Source organism: Symsagittifera roscoffensis, chromosome 3, assembly GCF_963678635.1.
Source record: "Symsagittifera roscoffensis chromosome 3, txSymRosc1.1, whole genome shotgun sequence".
NCBI lineage: Eukaryota > Metazoa > Xenacoelomorpha > Acoela > Convolutidae > Symsagittifera > Symsagittifera roscoffensis.
Genome location: NC_087064.1, coordinates 71,417,843 through 71,433,142, shown reverse-complemented (window position 1 = coordinate 71,433,142; position 15,300 = coordinate 71,417,843). Strand labels below are relative to the sequence as shown.

Genomic DNA, 15,300 nt, shown 5'->3' with positions numbered 1-15,300 from the left:
CAATTTTATGCTTTATGCATTGAAATAAAAACATTATCGACATTTTCTGTATTTTTTGTTTTCGTCCAAATTGTTTTTATTAATTATATGAGAAAAGCAAATCAGGTCGAGTGTATCTGGTTTCAGAATGAACTCTCACTACACGAATGATGACTATCCTCAGCCAGACTACAGCATGTCCTCCCATCACGACTTCCTTATCAGAGGGGTCAAGGACGAATGTGAAAAAGTAGTATCCCAACATGAACAAAATGACTCACAGCCAAGTCAGCAACAACTAGTAAATCGACTAATGAAAGCGATCAAGGGCGAGGAGACGAACTACAAGTCAGTGGAACCAACGGCTGAGCTGAATGGGGATGTGAATGGATCCAGTGACAAACAGAAGAAACCGGCTCCCGTGGCTCCTGCATCGCATGCAGTGTCTCAGAGCATCAAAGTCATTTCAAATGGTATGTTTTATCATTGTGATAAGCAAGGGTATTGCAACCTGGTCTGATACTTTTCGTAAAGAACTCTGAATGCCATTTTAAAGTCCCAATGATATTTCAAAAGTCCGAGGTAATTGATTTTCAAATTGTTTTGCTTGCGGAAATGTTTGCTTGCTAAGTAACGTTTTGAACGTCAATTCTGATCGCACGTAATTATTACGCATGCGGTATTTACGATCGCGATTGTCACGTGTTGTCAAATCGCAACTGACTTTTATCATGTAAACAACTTGTCTACATTGAATCAGTTCACTTAGCCTAGACGCAATGACTAGGACCGATGCGGCAAACGTCCCAAAGTGGAGTCGGCCATGACCTGTTTTTTTTACAAGTGGAAAATATTGGTTTCAAACAATTTTTAGCGTATCTTTCATCTGACTACGAATTGTCGGCGTACTTTTCAGAGCTAAGATTTTTTTGTGCTGGAAACAGTTTTTATAGGAGAGCAAGTGTTTTTGATTTATTCCTGTAATTCATTGTTTTTCTAGCCCTGACTTTGTACGTTTTCCTTTTCTGTTTTTTTTTTGCTTAAAAGCTTTAATCCGTCTAAATGGTTTCGGTTTATGTTTTAACTTTGCGGCGTTCGAAGGTTAACCTAATTTTTGCGTCATCTTTCGTAAACACAAAAGGCTAACACTCTTAGGATTTCAGAACTTTCCGCTAAAAGTTTTTATGGCTAAAAATTTGTTTTCGGATCAATGGGAGCTTTCACTAGTTTTGCGAGCTTATTTGACGCGCGATAAAAAATTCTGAGCACTTGGTTCACGCCGGCGATCGTTTTGCGGGACGTGTTTTCTTCAAATTGAACATCATTTTTTTCTTCACATGTTTAAAAGTTCCAAGCAGAATGAAAAACTCATTGATTCAGTTTTATCTACTTAATCTAAGGTTTTTGCTTCAAAATATTAATTTTCATCTACCACTAAAGAATTTGAAAATTCAATAAAGGTAAGGTCAGTTTCTGATCAATTGGTAAATCTGTAAATATTTCCAATTATTGTCCATTTTATGTTTCATTTTTTATTTACAATTTTTTTTAACTTTTTTGCTTAGTTCCTCAAAGGGTTCCATCGCCTGTGTGCACTAACTATCTTAAACTGACCGTTTGCCTTCTTTCAGCCCATCAATCAGGAGCATGTAAGTGTGTAGTTTAGCTTAGAGTCAGTTTATACATTGTTCAAGTAGTCTTTTGCAACATGTATTGCAGTTATATTTCGACTCACTCCCTGAATTTTTTTGCGCCTTACTGAAATTTTTTGAATGTCCAGGAATTTTGTGAAGTGTTTTAATGAAACGTATCAATGCAGAAGTGCAACTTTTTTTTAAAAAATAGACATCAATCATGGAAAGAATTGTATTTTGAAATCTGAACAAAGCTTCGAAGGGGACTGCCTGAAATGAAACAATTGCCTAACTATAGACTGCCCTTTAACCTAAAGTTATAAGGTGATGAATTTTGTTTAGATAAATGGGATGCCTCTGATTTTGGGAAACCCCGAGAGATGACTGCGAAAGAAATGAAGAACTCTGTCAAACTTCTGAAGCAGAACAAAGCAGGGCATGTTTTGAAAGTAGCAGAGGACTTCAAAAGTCAAGGTCAGAAAAATGTGATCGATTTTTTTTGTACGGTTAAAAGGACTGCCAGAAGTACGGCGCTCTTCTTCAGTTAAAAACCGCCCTAGTTTGAAAGCGAGATAAGACTTTCTAAGTTAAAACATCTTATTGCTTCGTGATAGTTGGCATGTTTTGGCAGATAACAAAGGTTAGCTAACTGTCTTTTTGTAGCCATGTTTCAATTGTAAGATAATTTGATGTCCTATTCTTGGTTAATCCTTTGTTGTTCTTTTCTACTTTCTGTCTTTTCTTGCTGTCCTTTTCGGCTTAGATCTACATATCTGTCAGATAATGTCTAAAAAAATTTCGCGCTCATTTTCATGGAAAAAATACGTTGAATTAAACGTGGAAGTTGTAATTTTTCCAGCAGAGTAAAAAAAATACTCGATCTTGAAAATTTAAAGAGCATTATTTATAATTTTTTGGTACCTTGGGTATATTGACCGTTTCATAACTGTGTTGGCTATGTTTTACCGTTTTTACTGCTAGTGGCTTGGATGGATCAATAGTTACTATATTGGCCAGACCATTTTCCCCTAGCTTTTCTCATTGTAGCTTTTTTAATTACTTCAGTACTCTGCGAATTAATTAATCTGACCTTTAATTTAAGGTATTTTCCTGGCGGGACGAGGGTTGGGCGACCATCTGGACAAGAAGCAAATGTCGGTCTCCCAAAGAAACTCAGCGGAGAAGTCTAGTGGGGGAGACCAGGGATCCAGCAGACCAAGAGCAGGAGTCGCTCTCTCGGGGGACTCTGGAAGTGACGGTAGCATGAATGGATCTCTGGGGGAGAAAGCATTGGCAGTCCAGAGAATGATGGAGCTGAGAGTGAAGAGTGTGCCTGACGTGAAAGATGCAAGGGCCAATCTGTTAAATGAAATGTACGCAGCATGAAACCTGTATCCGAAATTAGAGTTATGATATTTGTTGCTTCAAAAGCTGGTCTTGGCACTAGGATTTTAGGCAGAAAGGAATATGCACGGTTTTTTAAGCCATAAACTGAAGTAAATTAGTATTTTTCTCTAGCCTAGTAAAAAAATTTTGATAGCTCACCTATAGGGGCGAATTTTTTACGCCCTCCGCCTTCAGGGATTCGACCCCCTCAGCAACCTAAAGGTCCTCTTTGTATTATTTTATGCCACCCTTTTTCGGCCGACCGCCAATGTATACTAATTTTGAAGGGGAGTTCGCGCCAAAAAACGCGATTTTTTCAAAAGTTTTCTTGTCCTTTTTACAAAAATTTTTGTCCAATCTGACTCTGCTACTCTGACTGTCTAATATGCCTAAATTATTTTTATACATCGGATTTTTTTTATCACACCAAGCAGAAAAAACTACACTAATTTGGAAAAAAACTTTCTAAACCGTAGTTTTCTAAAGACCATGGTCGGAACATTCTGTGCTACTTGCACAGTAACTGGCTATCCTTGTACTATTATGGGATGGCCTAACTGGAAAGACCCGTAAAACCTTTGATTCCTCAGCCAAATTTTGTATTTTTTGTCGGCGCTATCTGTTGAGTAATTAATTTTGTTTTGAATTAGGAAGCGGAAAAATCGAGCCCGGTCGGAAGTGTATCTCGGGAGTGAAAACGACGGAGAAGATGAACCTGACAACCTATTCGCAGACACAGAAACTGGCTTCTCAATTCCAGAACCACCTGCTCAATTTGGGGCGAAGACTACGACAAATGTTTCCAAGAATTATGACACTTCAGTCGGGCAGCCAAGAGTTGCACCTCCTGTTGCATTTTCAGCAAGCACGAAGACAATTACAGAAAACAGGAAAAGCCTGTTCAACAAAGATTTGGCTGTTCAAGAAGACGAAAAAACACATCAAGAAGCGCTTAGGTATTTCGAATAGTTTTTAGCTTCCAAATTATAATAAAAAGAGTCTTGAAGTGTATTAGAATGGTCCGGCCTCATTAAAATTGCATAGTTATATTCGAAGCATGTTCGCTTAAATTTATGGTTTTATTTTTTCAATTTATTATATCTAACTACACGTTTAAAAGATGCCTTCACATCTTCATTCTCCACGAATTTTTCATTTTTTTTGTGTGTACTAAGATTGCTGAAGCGGAATTCAGAGTTGAAACAAGAGCGTGACAACGAAAATAAGAAACCAGTAAGAAGAGAATCCTCGAAGCGACCTGCTCTGAACAGTCTGGTGGCATCGTCTAAAAACAGACATCTGTCAACCGTATACGATGGAGAAGCGGAACATTCTGTACATATGACGCCTTCCGAAGCCGTCAAATATGAAATGGTGACAATTTGAAAATCAAATTTTTTCATAAATTTTCTCGTTTTATTTTTTTTCTTATCACTAACAATTTATCGTATTTAAACAAAACTGATTTGTTGCCCATTCAAGTAACGACAAGAATTTTTTATTATCTCGTTTTAATATCTTCATTTAATGCATGAAGTAATTTCTTTTGAAACTCGATAGTTAAATTTATTTTTCAAGCAAAGCTGAATGTGTCGTCGGCAATGTGAACGAGGCCCGAGAAGTTATTCCAATTCATCTCTTGAAAAGGGGGTTTGAATGCATTTAGTTCATAAACGTGTGGACAAAACTAAATGAACTTCAGCTAGAAAAATAAGACAGTTAACTTTGTGCTACTAATAAGAAAAGCAATGGGCTGTGACGGAGGCTCCGCCTCTCAACTGAAACTTCGGTGGTTGGAGAACCACCATGATCCTCTCTCGTGTCTTGCGAGTTAGAGGCAACATTTTCAAATAAAAAAAAACAACCCACGAAATTTCATTTATATACTTTAATGTGGACACAACAGCATCGTGTTAGTCGTTTCCTTTGTGGATAAGTGATCCTAACAACTTCATAATATAGATTTTGTATGACAGGAACAAGGGGTACCACCCTTGGTTGCAAACGGAGCCAGGAACTCAATCTCCGAAGTGAGGTCAACGACAGTCTCAGATGCGCAGATTCAGAAGCCGAAGAACAGCAGTGTTGTACGTAGATAAGTACTAATTGTGTGTATCGAGTTAATTAATTACTTTAAGTTATTCAAATAATTTTTTTTTGCAAGTTTGTTCCAATTTTGGTGTTTTTTTTATGATGGTTGATTTCTCATGGATGGCTTATACATGATGCAATGTTTCATTAAGGAGGGAATCTAGTAAGCAATGACTAAAGTTCATGACATATAATTTATAAAACAGATTTTGTTTTACAGGCGGCGCAACGAGAAATGACGTCATCATCGGCTCTCAGTTCTCGGAAAATGAGTCAGACTACAAATGTGTCGTCATCAACCAATCCGACGTCCATCACACAGGGGAAAGTGAGCTCGGCGGTGAAGCGACTGGACTCCGTGCTGAATAACCAGAAGCCTGTTGTGATGAAGCCAGAGGTATACGAGTTCAGAACGTCCAAAGTGGAGAATTACAAGGAAAGCGTGGCGCTGACTGTCAGAAGTAAGTTGAATCTGACTTGATTCATTTGAAACTAAAGGAGTTTTTGAGGGCAAAATTAGGAACCATGAGTCTAACAGCTGCGCTGGCGCTGCCATGAAGAGTTAGCTCATTAGGTTGTATATCGAAGAATCTTTCTATCGATCATCAATGTTTACTGGGTTATGAGTTGGTAACAATCAATATAGAAATACGTATCTATCATACAATCAACTTAGTTTGCAGTCCAGGTCCAGCGTGGGAATTGTTTTAGAATTTGTCATTGATGATATGGGAAACACAGTGTTGCTGCGCACGAAGAAAACGCCTTTCCTCAGATATGATCAAGTGCCTTGGAAGTTTTTCGTCAGAAAAGAGGTAAAATTATTTTTACTTCAGAAGTTACTTTTTTAAAATCCAGTGCACTGTTTCAAATTGGATGGAGCTACTCGTGCAAGTGTTCGTGCGCGTCTGCAACTTCGATGCAATAGTAGCGAGATGAGACCTTGAACCGATTGTTAGATTTTACATACCAATTTACTCACTCGATTTCACAACCATTATTTTGAAATGATTCAATGATTTGTGCAAACTATAGACCTGTTGAGAATTTTTGCATACTTCGCTTTGGATACACTCAAAGTTTGATAGGCTAGTTGTCTTTTTCACAACTTTCGAGCAAAACAAAAGAAAAAAGCGCATTTTATCTTGAAAAATTTAAAAAAATCATGTTTTTCGAGTGTATTGACGATTATTACACCTATAATATTTTAAAGGGGTAATGAACGTAGTGATGACACAAAAAACGTAAACGATTTCTAATTTCGAAAATGAATTTTCATTTTTAGATTTCCAGCTGAATAAACACTTTACCTGTTGATCCAGTTTTCTCACGTTGGGTTAATGTTATCAAAAAAGCACCAATTATGAATCGTTCCAGAATTTTAAAGAGCTTAAAGGGCATCTTTTTTAATTGCATTTCGAAAATTGAGATTTTTTCAACAAAGTCAGTGTTTTTTAAGAGTAATGAACGTAGTGAGTACTCTTATATAGGTCTTGCTGATTTTTTTTCTTGTTTTTTTTTTTTCAGGAAAATTTCTTAAAATGTGCTTAAAAGTCTCTGATAATTACAGATGTGCATTCATATATATTGATGCATTTCTGATTGGTCTAAGGTATATACGCACTTATTGAGTTCAATTGAAATTCATCTAGTGAAAGTGACGGTAGTAGCTTTCTTCGAATACGAACGTAGAAATGGCGCAAAAAAACGTGAATGATTTCTAGTTTTGAAATAGGATTTTAATTTTTAGAATTCCAGCGGAATCAAAACTTTACCTGTTGATCTAGTTTTCTCAAGTTTGGTTTTTGTTATCAAAAAGCGTCAATCATAATTCGTTCTAGAAATTCAAAGAGCTTAAAGGGTATCTATTGTTTTCTTTGAAATTCAAAAATTGAATTTTTGCAACAAAGTCAGTTTTTTTAAGAGTAATGAACGTAGTGGGTACTCTTATATAGGTCTTGCTGATTTTTTTTTCAGGAAAAAGTCATAACGTATGCCTAAAAGTCTCTATTAACTACAGATGTGCATTCATATATATTGATGCAATTATGAATGGTCTTAGGTATATATGCACTTTTTGAGTTCAATTGAAATTCACCTGATGAAAGTGTTGTAAATAGCGCTCTCCAAATACGAACGTGCAAATGGCGCAAAAATTCGTGGACGATTTCTAGTTTAGAAAGAGGAATCAATTTTTTTTATTATTTCCAGCTGAATAAAAAGTTTACCTATTGATCCAGTTTTCTGAAGTTGGGTTAATCTTATCAAAAAAGCGCCAATCATAAACCGTTCTAGAAGTTCAAAGAGCTGAAAGGGCATCTATTGTTTTCTTTGAAATTCGAAAGTTGAGATTTTTCAACAATGTCAGTGTTTTTATAAGAGTAATGAACGTGGTGAGTACTCTTATGTAGGTCTTGCTGATTTTTTCCTCTTCTTTTTTTGAGGACAGTCTTAAAATATGCTTAAAAGTCTCTATTAACTACAGATGTGCATTCATTTATATTGATGCAATTATGAATGGTCTTAGGTGTATATGCACTCTTCGCGCTCAATTGAAATTCACCTGATGAAAGTGTTGTAAATAGCACTCTCCAAATACGAACGTGGAAATGGCGCAAAAAACGTGAACGATTTCCAATTTCGAAAGTGGATTTTATTTTTAAGAGTTCCAGCTGAATAAAAAATTTACCTGCTGATCTAATTTTCTCATGTTGGGTTAATGTTATCAAAGAAGCGCCAGTCATAAATCGTTCTGGAAATTCAGAGCTTAAAGGGCATCTATTCTTTTCTATGAAACTCGAAAGTTGAGATTTTTTCAACAAAGACTGTGTTTTCAAGAGTAAAAAACGTAGTGAGTTTTCTTATATAGGTCTTGCTGATTTTTTTGCGTTTTTTTCCAGGAAGTCTTAAAATTTGTTCACGCTCAGTTTCGATTTTTCGCTTAATTTAGATTACAGTGCATTTCCATTGTTAAAAGGAAGGCAAACTTCTTTATCGAACAGCAAAAGTGCAAAGGTCACGAAAAACGTGATCGACTTCTGATTTCGAAATGAAAATTACTTTTTGGATTTCCCAGCGAAATGAAAGATTTAAGTATCGATCCAGTTTTTTCAAATTGGGTTATTGCATTGGCTATGTTTTCAAAAAACAAGTCAGTTTTTTTTTCTATTTTCTTGCGTTCATTGACTTTCTTGCACTTGTATGTTGGCTATGCTTTTCACTTAACGCCGTTGATTGTGTTTTTGGAGCTGTTTTCCGCAAACACAACAAAGTCCAGACAACATTTTGAATTTTTCTGGTGGTGGTTTTCGAAAATTTTTAGTTTTTTTTGTGGACAAAGTGAAATGTGTTAAAGGTTGCGTGTTGACTGTTTAGATCATTACAAACATATTAACCTTGTAAAATCACTCGTTACATTTTAAGATTGATGCTAACGTGAGGCAAATTTGTAAGGCAGTCATTTTTAGTTTCCAGTCCTCCTCCGATAATTATATTGACCTGAGTAATTGAGCCTCCTCGGTGATTAACACCATAAATTTATTGGTGTACATACCACTAGACAAAAGACGTTGCAATATAATTGAAATGGTTTCAACTGAGCAGAGGTAGATTCATTTATAGATGTTTTCTCCTACCGAGAAAGTGGAACATCCGAGGCTGAAAACCCTTCTGTTCCACCAAATTGTATCCGACGTGTTCTCAACTGGATCCCGCAAATTGAACGAAACAGAACAGTCCGAAATGATCAAATACCTAACAGACAACAACGTCCGAAACTTCAATGCCGCAAACTACATTCCAGACGAAGTGAAAGACCACGTGATTCAATCTGCGAAAAGCTGGAAGTTGTATTTTACTAGAATTTATCCAGTTCTTGTACATAGAGATAGCATCAGGTCTAAAAGCAAATATCTGAACTTCACCCATATTGCCACATCACACAGTGGATTGAAACTGTTGTCCAATGAAAATGCAGAGGGAGAGTTCAAAATAGTGATGGAGGTTTACTACCCCACTATAAAAGTTGTGCAGTTTGAGCAGAAGATGAAAAAATTGGAACTAAGGGTTCAAATCGGCAAACAACAGATGCATGAGCCTATTGTTGTGTTCACAGAACAAGGCTACTTCTTGATGCGACTCATTCAGAAGTAAGTGCTACGTATACAGAAAAAGACCCAGACCAGAAAAATAACCAAAAAATGCATTTAGTTCTTAAGCGGAGGCACAGCAGCGGTGCTCCGTAAAGAGCTTAACAGATCTTATGTTGGTCCTTTCCAATGTGAATAAATCGTTTTAACTTAACTACATTTTTTGGAGTCAATCTCTTTTCTGAACTAATTTAAGGGCGAAATCGTTCACTTGGCTTAAAGTATTCGTTTTCAGTCGAACAGAATTCAGGGTTTAGCATTTTGAGTGGCTGCATTAAATTTTCATTTGTTCTAAGAGGCAGATTGCCCACTGTGTTAAATTAGAGGCGAAGTTGCTCTCTTCATCCAATTTTTTGTGGTGTTAATGTTCGAAATTTAGGTTTTTTTATAGGGGAAGGGGAGTGCGCGGTTGTTGGGAACGTTTCAGTGCTGAGCAGCTAAACTAATATATGAATTTCAAGGTTTTGAATTAAAAGTTATGAAGTTAAAATCTGAACGATACTTTCTCATTTAGTAGCTTGAAATTTTGTTAATTGTTTGTGCTGACATGTAGCAAATAAGTCTATATGCATTTTTTGTAGGAAATAAATAAAAATCAATTGGTTGAAACCTTACAAATTGAATATGTTTGGTTGTTTAAGGTACCGCAGTGAACTGCAAAACACCACTAAAGCACTGGTCAAAGCAGTCGACCATCACCACACGACAGAAATTGGCGACTTGCAATTCCGAAAGGGTGACGTCATCAGAGTCCTGGATGAGCAGCCTCTGGAACCAGCACTCCTGGGAGAAGTGAACGGAGTTGTCGGCCAAGTGTCCAAGTCTAAAATTAAGACATATCACGTGATTCAGGAGACCACAGATGATTACCTCAATGAGTCTGTGATTACGACTGAAAGGGCGATGGCTCTACAAGCCGATTCTGATCACTCGGTTGTGATGTCGGACCAGGATGTTGCTTCGATGGATAGTCAAAGCTCTGTGATCTCATGGGTAAGTTTTTTTCTGTCCATTCTCGAAGAGTAGGACGGAGCTATTGCCTAGGTTTTCTACTAAAATAGGCATCTCAAATACCACTCGAAGGCGCTGATCTAAGAAATTATCGAGGGGGGGGGGCGGATTTTCTAAAAAAAAATGAAATTTTTGTCGATTTTTTTTAGGTCGACCAAATGATTTTCTGAGCTCTCCCAAACCACTATTAAGACCCTAATGTGACGAAATTCTCTGCGCCCCAGGCAAATTTTTGAAAAAACAGGCCAAAAAGACTTTTTAGACACTTTTTGGAAAATTTGGACCAAAAAATTGCGTTTTTTCAGCGCGCGCTCTTCGTCAAAATTAGTACAGATTGGCGTCTTTAAAAAAATGTAAGATCATGGATAGCTCGAAGTAGTACCAAGGGGGACCGCAAATCCGCTACTGACCAATCGTATGGTATTGACTTAGGTATTCAGTCGTGATTTGGATTTCTAAAAGATATTTCAAAAGCTATCGCAAAAAAGATTAAGAAAGTCTGATTTTTTTTAAATTTTCGAAATCGTTCGACTTTGGCTCAAAATCGAAGCTGTTATTTAGTTCTCTGGCTGCCCCAAACTAGTGGGAAAATAAAATGAAATTTTTGAAGTTCGAGAATAAGTTTTTGATGATGTGATTACTAGTCCGGAGATGGTTTTTCTTTTTGCACAGCTGCTGGATTGCCATGTTCGTTTTTATACTCGTCTATTTTTTTTACCTTTGCGATAAGAAAAGTTGTTGCAACCGGGTTTTAGACTTTTTGTAAATAACTCAGAATGGTGAATTTCAGAAATGATGACAGTCAGGTAGGTGAATTTTGTCTTTGCATATTTTTGTTAGGTTTTCAGCATTTTGGGGAGAGGACTCAAGTTTTTCCTGCTGTTATTTTAATAATTTCTAGTGAGATAGTTCGAACTTGATTAAATTCTTTCATGGAGTTTTTAAAAGATCGAAGGTTATTATGTCAGCTAAATTAAACGTAGAAAATTTGAATTCTATTCTTGCATTTTTTTAATCAGTCAAAGTCGATAAACATAGAGCAGACTCTTATATAGGTCACGATAATTTTTTTTCATGAAAATTCAAAATTTGTTCAGGCTAAAAATAACTTTTCGCGGTTTGAACTTTGTTTTCTTTTTCAGGTAATTTCTTTTCTTAAAAGGAAGGCAAACTTCGCTATCGGACAGTAAAATGTAATGGTCTTGAAAAACGTGATCAATTTCCAGTTACGAAAGTGGAATTTAATTTTCAGATTTCGCAGCAAACTACAAGTTTTACTTATTGATCAAGTTTTCTCAAATTAGGTTAATTTTATTTCAAAAGTGCCAATCATAAATTGTTCTTGAAAATCAAAGAGCTTTGAGGGCATCTGTTTTTTCGTTGAATTCGAAAGTTTCATGGAACAAGTCAACATTTTTGCTATTTACATATGTTCATTGACTCTTTTCCAACTGTCTGTTGGCAGTTTTTTTTTATTTCGTTTGACAAAAAATTTTTGCTCACAACCTAATTGGTGAATAATGAGATACTTGTTGAAGCAAGTAATTGAGTTCATGAGCTCTTCTCGCTTTTTATATAATTTTTTTCCTGATATTTTTTAGACCAAGAAGTTTTTCATTGCAACTCAAATTTTAACTGAAAGAGCTTTCATCTGATATATCTTTCGAATTTGTGCATTTAGAAGCGTCAAGGAGCGTAGTGAAGAAATTTGTATAGATCGAATTGATTTTTTTCTTCGAAAATGGACTTCAACTTTTCGATTTTTCAGCGGAATAATAATATTGCCTACTAATCTTATTTTCTAAAATTGGATTAATTTGATCGAAAAAGTGTTAATCATAAACTGTTCCAGAAATTCTAAGAGGTTGAAGGCCATATTTTTTAGTTTGAATTTTGAAAGTTTTCAAAAAACAACGCAATTTTTTTGTTTCCTTGCATTCTTTGATTTTTTTCCGACCGCTTCTCCACTTTTTTTCGCGTGGTAAGATCGACTCTGTGAAAAAAAATTTAAATTGCTTATGTCCTCAAATGAAATGAAAATAACAAAAACTATTTGATTTATGAACAGTTTATGTATAAAAAGTCTTGCGTATAAAAAGGCTAATTGTAGGTGAAACTAATGTGCTTAATATATCAAAAGTTTTCTGCAAATTTTTATTAATTAATTTGTAAAGGATCTGATGTCGCAATCTTCTGTCACTGATCCGTCGCTGCCCGTGATGAAGGGATCGATGCTGGAGTATGCGATGAACCACTTCCGACCTCCAAAGGACTGTGAGTACCCATTTAACATGCTTAACATAAGTGAGTACCTATTTAACATACTCTCCATTAGGGGCGAGTCTCGGAGTTTATCGACCTTTGGTTTTGTAGGTTTACTAGATTCGCCTTTCCGAGATGTCGTTAAGCACCAAAAAGATGCTGTTTTACTAACCCAGTTGAAAGAACTATCCTCTAAAAATATTTTAAGACTATTATGACTAACAAGTTAAGGTTTTTATTGAACAAGTAAAGATCAAATAACAGTTTCTGACTAACCATTTATCTCCATGTCGCAGGTACTGCTTAAAAGCAGTCAGTCATTAAAAACCAAAGAAGTTCCTCCGCTTATTTCAAGTTTTGATTTTAGCATCGGCAAAAGTGCGCCCTGCTCTGGCACAGGACCACGTGATGCGTCTGCGAAAGAGACTGCACCATACTCGGGAGCCAATCAAGAAGTCCTTGACTGACTTAAAGGCAGTGAGTGACAACTTGTACGCCGTGAAAGTGTTCCGAGAACTGCTGAGATACGCGGGAGATATAAATCTCAAGCAGAAGGGAGAGTTCAAAATTGTCTACGAAATTCTCAAGGTACTTTGTTCATTCTAAATATCAGTTTTTTTTTATGTGTCAATGAACGCAGTGAAGACACTTATATATGTCGTGTTGATTTTTTTCAGAAGAAGAAATTTCATTTGTAAAATACGAACCTTTGCCATCCACTGACAAATTGTGATTTCAACTGTTTAGATATCAAAGTTATCGGTGCAATTGTCTGATGAAATCTACTGTCAGATTATCAAGCAAGTTACGAGAGCCGACTATGACAGAGGGTAAAAATCCTAAAAATTACTTCTTTTGAGTGTATATGATTGAAGTGAATTTGCACTAAGTCAGGTGGTGTTTCCGAAAATAAAAACATGACTTTGAAGAAAAGTAGATCGTAATTTTTGAAATTTTTCTTTAGAAAAATTGTATTTTGATCCAGTTTTCTCAAATTGGGCTAGTTTCTGGAAAAAGTATCATTCGTAAAAGTTTTCGGAAATTCTTAAATTCTTTGAAATGACGCAATGTTCCTAAGAACTCAAAAAACCTGTCGATTTTTGTTTGCTTTGAATTCGTTTTTTTCCATTTCAGAGTATCTGTTGGCTATTTCTGTCTTTTTTACAGCAATTTGAGTGCCGAATGGTGTGTTACACGGTAAAAACAAATCAAAACAGTTTTCTTAAGATGACTAGAGATGAATATATAATCCTAAGATACGCAGAATATCAATATATTAAAAGTCAGAATGCGCTATTTATGAACGCCATGTTAAACTAAGCAATGGTAAATTTTATCAAGTGCAACTTCATAAAAAAAATTAGGCTCCACGTTTAAGAAAGTCCAAGAATATTCTAGATCTTTCAAAAATTCTTATGTCAGGAATATTTAAAAGCGAAGCGGGTATATTAGTACGAACCGTCTTTTTTTCCAACCTAAGTCGCAAATATTGGTGCTGCACCCCAATAATGGTGGGTTACCTCTACAGCTTTTTGATAGCATGTGCTTTGACATTCGAATAGTAATGAGTTATCACATTTGATGCATTTTTAATTCATCAAATGAACCGCAAAAAGTGGTTTGTTTCAAACAACTTAACAATAATGAAAACTCGATTTCAGAAATTTTCTAATTGAATATATCTCGCAGTTTTTTGAAATGCATATTTTATACATAATGTCGCTTTATGCTTTGCGATTTTTTAAACGCAAAGTTAGTGTGGATGCCTTCAGCTTTTTATTCGTGACTAGTGTTTTTCGGTTGTAAAGCTTGCGAGGCTGAGTCGATAGTGCGTGAGACTCAAAATCTTGTGATTGCAGTAGGTCGTAGATTCGAATCCTACACGTAGCAGAGTTTTTGCTAATTCGAGGCTTATTTCTATTTTTCCTATTTCACTTGGTAGAGCTGCTTTTTGGTTGTGTTCTCACTAGTGTTTGCGAAGCGCAGCTACGCCTCTGTGTCTAGTTTTATTTTTTGACAAGATAATTTCGACTCAATTTCAAGGCTATGCAGTACCTGTCGTTTTCTGAAGCAAACCAACTTACCACGACACTTGCTCATACGTCGAAAACTGATATTCTTTGCGAACCATTCCAATCTACAGAATAACTTGAAGTATTTCAAAGTTCCATCGCTTGATTAGCTTGCTTTGATTTTTTAAGCTTTTGCGCACCAATTTTTTCTCCAAAATAACTTGGTTTCTTCACTTGAACTGAGTTCTAAAAAATTAAAAATTTTGATATTTGATTCACCCGGTGAAGTATCTCGAAACGTTTTGAAGTTTCCTGGCTGGAATACTTTGCCTGGAAACGCTTTGATTTTTGTAAACCGCTTCGCTCTAAGACATGAATTGGAAGATTTAAAAGTTTCATAGCTTGAGTCGCTTTTTTTGCAAACCAAATCGCTATTTGAAAAATATTGACTTATTTCGACTTTTTAGCTCTTGAATAGCTTGCTTCGAAAAACTGTTTGCGAACATGCGCTCGTAGATTTTTTTATAACCGAAAAATTCATGAAAAGCTTGAATCATGACTTGATTAGAAATAATTAATTTTTTGCAAACTGTTTCGTTCTCCAAATTTACTCTAAAAGTACAAAACATTTAAAAGTTTCATCTCTAGAATAGCTTGCTTTTAGATACTGAAAACTGTTCGGCAACAGATTTGCCCAGGAAACAACTTGCAAATCTGACATGTATCAAAGTTTTAACGCTTGAAGAGCTTGCTTAGAACAAGTTTAAGAGCTTGCTT

At 35.9% G+C, this 15,300-nt stretch overlaps 1 protein-coding gene across 2 annotated transcripts in view; it reads left to right on the top strand.

Annotated features, from left to right (window-relative positions):
- The window catches only part of LOC134842694 (unconventional myosin-XV-like), a 144,144-nt gene that overhangs the window by 95,819 nt on the left and 33,025 nt on the right, over nucleotides 1–15,300 (top strand). The window contains exons 20-33 of one of the 2 annotated variants that reach the window (XM_063859146.1): nucleotides 127–452; nucleotides 1,611–1,628; nucleotides 1,956–2,087; nucleotides 2,716–2,986; nucleotides 3,650–3,955; nucleotides 4,175–4,373; nucleotides 4,976–5,086; nucleotides 5,311–5,551; nucleotides 5,802–5,905; nucleotides 8,712–9,238; nucleotides 9,880–10,231; nucleotides 12,424–12,523; nucleotides 12,879–13,099; nucleotides 13,259–13,341. In XM_063859146.1, the coding sequence (XP_063715216.1) occupies nucleotides 127–452; nucleotides 1,611–1,628; nucleotides 1,956–2,087; nucleotides 2,716–2,986; nucleotides 3,650–3,955; nucleotides 4,175–4,373; nucleotides 4,976–5,086; nucleotides 5,311–5,551; nucleotides 5,802–5,905; nucleotides 8,712–9,238; nucleotides 9,880–10,231; nucleotides 12,424–12,523; nucleotides 12,879–13,099; nucleotides 13,259–13,341 (2,991 nt within the window). The remainder of the gene's footprint in view (nucleotides 1–126; nucleotides 453–1,610; nucleotides 1,629–1,955; nucleotides 2,088–2,715; nucleotides 2,987–3,649; nucleotides 3,956–4,174; nucleotides 4,374–4,975; nucleotides 5,087–5,310; nucleotides 5,552–5,801; nucleotides 5,906–8,711; nucleotides 9,239–9,879; nucleotides 10,232–12,423; nucleotides 12,524–12,878; nucleotides 13,100–13,258; nucleotides 13,342–15,300) is intronic. The other variant, XM_063859147.1, reaches the window with a different exon arrangement.